The following is a 9,349-nucleotide window of genomic DNA, read 5'->3' on the forward strand; positions in this document are numbered from 1 at the left end:
CAAACTATGTAGAGATAAATATCAAAATAATTTTGATTTTGTGTAATTATATAAATAAATTTTGATTATAATTTAAAAATGTATATATAAAATTTTAATTTTAATTTAAATTATTGGGTATTTATGATTAATCATGTAGAGCGGGCTACCTATTTATCATATATTATATTTTTAAATATTGGTCCAGATTTGAAATTAGTCCCTAACTTTAAACTGTTTGAATTGAGTCTTTAGTGTATCATTATTATATTAATAATATTTTTTTATTAATTTTATTATTATAGTCAGTGCAAAGCATATTTAAAATATATGGGTTAAATTGTAAATGTATGTATTTATCACATGAACTATTTAAATCTCATGTGTGAAAGAAAAACAGTTCTCTTTTTTTTTAACATGTTAAATCCAAGTTCCATATTATAATTTCATGCATTTTTACAATTTGATTTGCATATTTTGAAATTGCTCCACTTAATATTTGAATCAACATTTAACATCTAAACCGATAGTTATGTTAATGGAAGGATTAGATGTTAGAACAGTATAAGTTTGATATAAAATTTAATAAATCAGGATTTGTTATGTTAGATCATCAAGAATAAAAACTAAATAGAGAATCATACCTAAATCTATTGATATCTTGAAAATTTCAAGTATTATGGTTTTGATCTTCTAAATTAACATACAAATATCTTAAAGAAGGTGGCTTTCTCTCTCTCTCTCCTAAAGATGAGATGTCAGCGATCATCGCCTTAATATATAACTTTTATACATTAATATTAATTTCTAATCAACCCATTATAACTCAAAAATTAGTCACTAAAATATCTACATATAGATTATGAAAGTTGATCACCAAACTAATATCTCACATACATACAACAATTTAGAATATACCACTTTAAATTTATACTAAAATCATTATTTAAGATTGAATTCGAGATTAATATAACTTCTTTACCATCTGAGTTGTAATTCAAATCCTCAAATATTCAAATAAAATGTTTTGCTCAAACAAAATATGGCCAAAATTCTTGTGGGCAACATTAGTATTATTTAAACATTCAATGAAATATGCTCTTCCCCTTTGACCAAACAGATTTCTAGGGGAATAAATTTGTAATTGGGGCTCATGCATGGCATGGATAACCCTTTTCCTGTGCACCTAATTAGATGACGAAAACACTTGATTAACAAGTTTATTAATACTTAATTACAGTTGTCCAATTAATTTGGAATGTTTGATTAAATATATATTAAGGAATTTCTACTAGAAAGCCCCTCAGGCATCACCTGCAACAGCAGGCGCACCCAAAATTTTGGGGTTTACATGTGACCTGCATGCTTCTTTTTCTAATTATAAAGAGAGACAAATCCATTATTTTGGAAAAAGAAAAATAATTAAAATAATTAAGCTTCTTATTTATTTAAAAACAATATAATATTTTAATTAAATAGATATGAGAGCTGAGGGTGTTCTTATTTTGTTTGTTATGAGCTCTGAATCTTTAACGCGTGATTCATCGTGTCATATACATTTTTATTAGTAATTTTTTAACCCCAAGAGTTTATTCCAAAATTAAATTATAAAATTAAAAAAATTAAAAAAGATTTTTTTATATGTTTATGATTTTAAAATTTTAAAAGAATTAAATTAAATTTTTAAAATTTTTATAGATCAAAATATATTTTTATCATTAAACTAACTTTGTTGAGAAGAAGTTAGTCTCGTTCTAAGAAAAATATGGGAAGTACTATTTGTTAAGAGTTGACAACCCCTCAAAAATAGTCGGTACTATGCTCAAGATCATCTTTTGACTTAGCGAAGAGCCTCGAAAATACTCATTTTATCTATAATGGCATAAATTTAAATTTCATCAAGAACAAATATTCACATATTTTTAATGAGTGAGACATTCTCACTCTATGAATCCCTCAAGACTTTTCGCAGAACTAGGATACAAAACCTAACGATAAAACTGAACGTAAATACTTCATTCATGATACCAATCACTATTAAGAGATCCACCAACTCTCAATACTATGTAGACTTCCCGAACAACCCGTAGCCAACCCTTAATTTCTCAATAATTTTAAATGAAATTTTTAGAAACTTCAATTAGACATAAATGATAATTTATTACACGTCACATTTTCACTCTATAAAAACAGTTTCCATGTTAGATTAATTAACCAAAGCCAAGTCCAAAGCAATGACAATGATTAAAATATTAGAAAAGGCATGCTATGAGTCCACGTGGAAGAAAACTAGTGGTTGACAATGTGAAACTGAGATATAATGCAAAACACATTATCTGACTCATTATTATTATTATTAATTTTTTCTATTAAAGTTCCCACCTTCTGTTTTTGTTTTGGTTACATTAAATTAATCAAATAATAATAGTCGATGTAGCCAAATAGATAAATAAATAAATAAAAACAATATTTTACCACTTCCCAATATTAATAAGAAATAAATAAAGCTTGAATGTTTTTTTGCCTTTGCGCTGTGTATATAAACAACTTGAAAAGGCTAGAAAAAGTACTCACTTTGTTCTCATTTCTCATCTTTCTTCAACATCATAATTGTTGGCCACAAAAGTGAGAGAGGAAAAAAAAACACAAAGAGCAAGGGAAATGGAAGAGACAAAGTCTAGGTTTAAAAGGATTTGTGTGTTTTGCGGGAGCAGTTCTGGGAAGAAAGCTAGTTACCAAGAAGCTGCTGTGGAGTTGGGCAAAGAACTGGTAAATCCATTCAAACAATCAAATCATCTTTTTTTTTTTCCTTTGATTTCTAGTTTTCCGGAAAATTAAATCTGTTTCAATTCATACCCTTTTATGCATTTATCGCGATTATGGATGTTATCACAGTCATTACAGTCTTTCAACATTGAGTCTTTCTTTTGAATTGTTTTCAATTTGTATTGAAACTTGAAACAATGAAGCCATGGACGTGGGGTTATGATTGTAGAAGGGAATTAGCTGTATAATGGTAGGAGAGAAGGGTTAGGGTTTATGTTAGGCATGTGTCTCCGTGTGTGTGTGTGTGTGTGAGAGAGAGAGAGAGAGAGAGAGAGAGAGAGAGAGAGGGACTTTGCTAGCTGTAACCTGCCTGTCAGTTGAGCAGCTTTCTTGCATGATCTTTTGTTTCATTTGGTTTGTTTGTTTGTTTTCTTTCTTAAGAACCCTTTGAAAATTAGTACAGTAATATAAACAAATAATAATAATCATCATCATAATCAATAATCACCTGCTATTCCCAAGGGAAACAAACGTGCTCCCCTTGATCTCATGTCCCCTTTCAGCGTGTTCTTCCCTTTGGCATTTCTATTTTGTAGGTTTTTTTTTTTTTTTTAAAAATCATTCTCTTCCCACTCAACCTTACACAATTTGTTTATGTTCATTGTGGCACGTGCATGTTAATGGGGTTTGGTTTTCAATGCATTGTATGTAATAAAAAAATGGTGTCGTGTTTCTTGAAGGTGGAGAGAAGGATTGATTTGGTCTATGGAGGTGGAAGCGTGGGGTTAATGGGTCTTATTTCTCAGGCAGTTCATGATGGTGGGCGCCATGTTCTAGGGTTTGTTCTTTCTCTCTCCCTTTTTTTCCCCTTGAACCATGCAAATTCTTTTTTTTTTTCCAATTGTCTGTGGCAGTGAGTTTATCAACAAAGGCAGACATCATGGGATCAACTGCTTGTCTAAACAAAATAATTGATTTGTTCCCTTTGTTTTGTTGTTTAAAAAAATTTCACGTGCAAAATGATTTCTTCTATGTTTTAAGTGGTCAAATTGGATTTCTCCATAAAGCAACATATTGTAAAGTTTTCTTTTTTAAAAAAGCTAGCTTTGGTCGATTGAGAAAGGTAAATCACTTTTTTGGTCCTTGCTTTACAATGATTCTAATTTATGGTTCGGACATATGTTGCAGTGTCATTCCAAGGACCTTGATGCCTAGAGAGGTAAAATTATTTTAGACCCTTGAAATGGATAATGCGTAGCCGTCAATTTATCTGGCCTATTAATAATGATACAAAGTTTAATGCCTCACAGATTACCGGCGTGACCGTCGGAGAAGTGAGAGCTGTATCGGATATGCATCAAAGGAAAGCCGAAATGGCACGACAGGCCGATGCCTTTATCGCACTCCCCGGTACAAGTCCTACACCAACTCTCTTATACTAATATTATGTTCTTACATGTAATATGTTGATGTTGATGTTGATGTTTATATATATATATATATATATATCAGGTGGCTATGGCACCCTTGAGGAACTGTTGGAAGTTATAACTTGGGCTCAACTTGGAATCCATCATAAACCTGTAAGAAAATTTGTTAATGTCAATCATTGAGTTTAATAGTTATAACTTGGTCTTGAAAATGATTTGTTCGATTAATAATGGTGGTAAAATATCAAATCAAGGCAAATGGTTTCTTATTACAGAGAAAACATGTTGCCTTCCCCTTTGACAACTTTTACGAGACATCATGTTTCCGTGTTGTAGAATTCAGTTTGTTTGTTTTTAAGTTTGGGATTAAGGTATGTTTTTTATGGTATGTACTGTTTGACTTGTCGTGTCTTTTGAGTACATTAATGTTATTTTAAGGCTCCATATATATACTTCGAAAGCAAAGTTGACTCGCTTTTGATAAATCAGTAACTTAATGATGGGTTAGGAAGAAAAAACTAAGAGAATCAAAGCATGTGGTGTTTACAATAATGGAATTCACATGGAATCATAGCATATGGTTCAATAAAATAATGAAGCTCGTGTTTCATGGTTTGGGAGAATTGATTTGCAACATCTCCATTTGAGTGGGAGAAAAATAAAATATAAATGTTGATGAATTGAAGGATCGAAAGCTCTCGTATATTCATATTATATTCGTATTTATATTTACATATTATTTTGACAGGTGGGGCTGTTGAATGTCGATGGATTTTATAATTCATTGTTGTGTTTCATCGACAAGGCGGTTGATGAAGGTTTTATTTCACCTATTGCACGACGCATTATCGTGTCTGCCCCAACTGCGAAACAATTAGTTAGACAATTAGAGGTAATTAATTAATTAAAATTCCTTTTATATATATATATGTATGTATATATGAATAGCAAATTCACATGTTTGAAGGTTCGCTAATGCCCCCCATTTAGTGCCATAATTAAACAACTTAGTCTCCTTTTAATTACCCATACTTCAAGCAATGATGTTTCTTTTCTTCGCCACACTGACTTTTTTTTTTGGTTGCCAGGAATATGTACCTCAGCAAGATGAAATAACATCAAAGTTAGTATGGGAAGAGGTGGATATATTTAGTTACGTGCCGGAATCCGAAATTGCCATCTGATGTATCATTTCGGCTCAATTAATATTATCTTAAATTTTGAAGAGTTTTACCTACTAAGTATGTATGTATATATAGAGGTATATACGGTTGTTATACCGTATAATCATGTAAGGAGATCGTACATGGAGTTTCTCTTTTGGGTGAAATTTTGGAACATGGGCAAGACTAGGCGGTGTCACACAAAGAAAAAAATTGTTATATATAATATAATACATGTTGGTAGAGAATAGATGCAATGTTCCTTTCCCTTTACCTCTTTGTTAAACTGTGAAGAAATCATAATCCAAAAACTTCTTATTATTTTGTTTCTAGCAATTGATTGTTTGAGCTTTCTCTTGGAAATGGATACAAACCCTAGACCCCAAAATAAAATGAGTAAAGAAATGATGGACATTGGTTAAGTTGGGCCATAAATATATACTAGATTTGTAACACTCCCTAAACCTAAATCGATACTGAAATAGGGTTACGGAGCATTACCGAACCTTTCAGACATATTATAAACCTTACACAAATAAATAACATACATATTGTAAAACATTCATAATGTCCCTTTTATGGACCCTCGAGGCCCAAAATATGTGTTAGAAGTGAATCGGGACTAATTCGAGTGCTCGAGAAATTTTACATAAAATTCTAATTTTTTATTTTTATTTATTTATTTATTTAATAAATACAGGGCTCACACCGTATAAACTAGACCGTGTGAGTTCAATATAACCCCTTCATAATCATCTAACCAACCTTGCAAGCTTAAAACATATCCAATTCAAACCAATATCATAACCATTACAATTTTATATACAATTACATTTAAAGCATATCAAGACACCAACCTGATAATCTATTCACTAAACATTCACAAGCAATAGTAAGATTAGTTTAGAAATTTCATTTTATTTCCATTTCAAATTTTAATATATCATATGTGCCATTTTATCTTCTTATTCTTTCATATGTCTATTCAAAAAACATATGTCATCTATTACAACCAAAATCCATCATGACACATATACATAACCTAGGTACATGCCACCTTTACCAAAAAGAAATATATACATCACCAAGTTTCTGAGGTCGGGATCGACCCTGGGTGTTGGACTGGATCGTTTGACTTCTACTAACCTGCGCATGAAAAACAACCGTACGCTGAGTATATTATACTAAGTGGTATTACTATAATTCAATTTTGTAAATCATGCAAATAAGTATACTTATTCAATTTATACTTTTATCCTTTTAATAAGTGATACATATTAAATTAATTTATTTAATAATAATAGTAACTTTTCAAACTCGTATCCAATTGAATTCATACAATATTTCACTATCTCAAAATTCATTCCATTCCCACATCTCCTATCAATATTTCTTTCATTTCATATATAAAATCATTCAATAGAATTTATATTATCAAAATTTATTCATTTTCCCCTATTAACGTGATTCGGTCTTTGACGGATACACGGATCCAAGCAAACACACCAATATGACACCCAGTGTCTCATCGGCCATGCCGAAGTAAGTTGGTACCTAATACCTCATCGAATCCATCCAAAGTAATATAATGACACTCAGTATCTCATCGACTCGAAGTCGAAGTAACCTTGAACACTTCCAATCTTATGGCATGCCAACTATATCCGACTTAGCCCGACTAGTTAATAGGGTTTTCAATTCACTTTCTCAATTCAATTTCAATCAAATTCATACCAATCACTAATTCTCATATTTTCAATTCAATATCACAATAACTTATTTAATTCAATTCAAATTACTTTCAATTTCCAATTAATATATATTCAAATATTCACGTAATTCATAATTCAATATAATTTCTTACCTCAACTCCACTTACCACACAAATTAATTAAAATTCAAAAATAAATAATAACTAAATTCGAATTATATTAATACAAACCAGAATTTCTCCCGAGTTACTCTCCGACAATCTTTTCCTTTCCCTTTTGAGCCGATGTCTCCGGTTCGATGTTAGTTACGAGAATTAAAATTAAAATAATTTACAATTATTAATACATCAATTATTCACATCAGATACTTGAATTTCCTATTTAACTTCTACCTTAATTCCAATTTAATCCTTAATTAAAATCATCTATTTTTCCATCCCAATTCATACCTTATTTATATTCAATTTTCAACCAAACTTAAACTTAACTCTCTAATTTTCATCATAAATACCTAATTTCAAATTTCTTGCAATTTAGTCCCTATTACACAAAATTTATAGCCTATTCTACAATTTAATCCTTCTCCCACTTCTAACTTGAAATTCTATTAATTCAATCCCTAATTCACACTTTTACTCAACAAAATTAGTATATAAAAATCTAATAACTTCCAAAATTTCAACATATATCTAGTAGTATTTTTGTTCTAGGATCATAAAAACTCAAAAATTACAAAAAAAAGACTTAAATTGACTTACCAATTTGAATTTGAACCTTCGAAAACCCTAAATTCTTTTCTTTCATTTTCTTTCTTCTTTCTCTCTGTTTCGTCCCTCACCTATTCTGTTTCTTTTGTTTTCTTTCTTTTGTTATATATATATAATAATAATATAATATAATATAATATTAATATAACAATATAATATATTATAATAAAAATATTAACTAAAAATCTTTAATATTTCAATGTTAAACAGCCTCAATTAACTAAAATGGCTCAATTGCCTATTTAGTCCTTTTTACTTTTTTAAATCTATAATTAAAATTTTACCTCTATTACAATTTAATCCTTTTTCTTAAGCACTCCTAATTAAATCAACTTCACCTAACTAGAACCTAATTAAACACACAACTAGCTTCGTAAATATTTTCAATAAATATTTATGAATTTGTTTTACTAAGACAGAAGCCCGACAACGCATTTTTCGATGCCCGTGAATTTTAGGTCATTACAAGATTATTTGATATTTACTATGAAAATCTGCACACACACTGAACAAATTTTATGTATAAACTTTACATAAAATAATGATGAAGTTTAAGTTGAAATGACAAAATTAATGATTTAGACAATTTAATCTTTTAAATTTAAATCCCATCATATGAATCTTTTTTTCAAAAGAAAAAAAAGTGAAAAGCCATTAATAAAGAAGAAATAAGATAAAATGCCATAGAGAAAGGGATACAATCTAAACTTGAGTCAGCCAGCTTATCCTGTGTTTCTTGTCTTAAAACCCCTTTCTACATTGGTAGAAGAGTAAGGCAAATAAATAAGAAGCAATAACATTAAGGCAAATAAATAAGAAGCAATAACACTAAATTGTTGGCGGGTTGCTTATTAATATTCTGATAAATCTAACTTAGAAAGATATATTCTAAAATTGAGATTTCAAAATCAACAATCATTAATTAAAACTCTAAAATTTGACAAATCCAACAACCAAGATTGAGGAGCATTAAAGTATAAAAAGGCAAAAATGCCCAATAATAATATTTATTAATTTTTTAGCATGAACTTGTTCTACAAAACCAATGAAATCATGACACCATGTAACACCTTTCACCAACCCGATCGCCAGGTCTAAGTTATAGGATACCACATTCGTTATCGGAACAACTACAATCAATTATACAGTAACATAATCATTCAAACATACAATTATCTATTAAGCACATTTATATTATGATACATAAACAAATTTGAGTCTTAATCGAGCTCACGAAAGCTCTTTTGTTGACCCAAGTTTGAAATAGAACCAAATTGTAAAGTTTCAAAATCTCAAGACTAACGTCACCAAACAGTTTGTCATATTGTGACCTTAGGCAACTTAACGTCACAACGTGAATCACAGTCAGCCAACGTTGCAATGAGTAAGATTGCTCGTCAGGACATAGACTTTGTTTTTGGTAAATTTTGAGCCGTTTGGTACCTATTTCAATGTTACCTCACATTTCACCAAATTGCACATAAATGGTTAACATTACCTGCATCAAAACAGTTCTAATACATACCAAAACA

The 9,349-nt window shown here is 30.0% G+C and overlaps 1 protein-coding gene across 2 annotated transcripts; it reads left to right on the forward strand.

The window, feature by feature from the left end:
* The first annotated feature begins 2,534 nt into the window (after positions 1 to 2,534).
* On the forward strand, positions 2,535 to 5,659 carry LOC107925623 (cytokinin riboside 5'-monophosphate phosphoribohydrolase LOG7). 2 transcript variants are annotated; one of them, XM_016856330.2, is made up of 7 exons: positions 2,535 to 2,748; positions 3,486 to 3,583; positions 3,934 to 3,964; positions 4,056 to 4,155; positions 4,258 to 4,328; positions 4,924 to 5,067; positions 5,264 to 5,659. In XM_016856330.2, exons 1-7 carry the CDS (start codon positions 2,641 to 2,643, stop codon positions 5,357 to 5,359), a joined length of 648 nt encoding a protein of 215 aa, XP_016711819.1. In that variant the 5' UTR covers positions 2,535 to 2,640; the 3' UTR covers positions 5,360 to 5,659. The 2 variants fall into 2 exon arrangements, with proteins under 2 accessions (XP_016711819.1, XP_040970581.1); XM_041114647.1 differs by lacking the exon at positions 2,535 to 2,748 and adding an exon at positions 3,208 to 3,337.
* Positions 5,660 to 9,349: the final 3,690 nt, after the last annotated feature.

The sequence above is a fragment of the Gossypium hirsutum genome, chromosome A01, assembly GCF_007990345.1.
Source record: "Gossypium hirsutum isolate 1008001.06 chromosome A01, Gossypium_hirsutum_v2.1, whole genome shotgun sequence".
Taxonomy (NCBI): Eukaryota; Viridiplantae; Streptophyta; class Magnoliopsida; order Malvales; family Malvaceae; genus Gossypium; species Gossypium hirsutum.

Excerpts from the sequence above, each read along its gene's own strand:
- LOC107925623 (XM_016856330.2), top strand. The coding sequence starts at position 2,641 with ATGGAAGAGACAAAGTCTAGGTTTAAAAGGATTTGTGTGTTTTGCGGG. Across the intron at positions 3,584-3,933 it reads GGTGGGCGCCATGTTCTAGG|TGTCATTCCAAGGACCTTGA; the intron begins GTTTGTTCTTTC and ends CATATGTTGCAG. Across the intron at positions 3,965-4,055 it reads GGACCTTGATGCCTAGAGAG|ATTACCGGCGTGACCGTCGG; the intron begins GTAAAATTATTT and ends AATGCCTCACAG.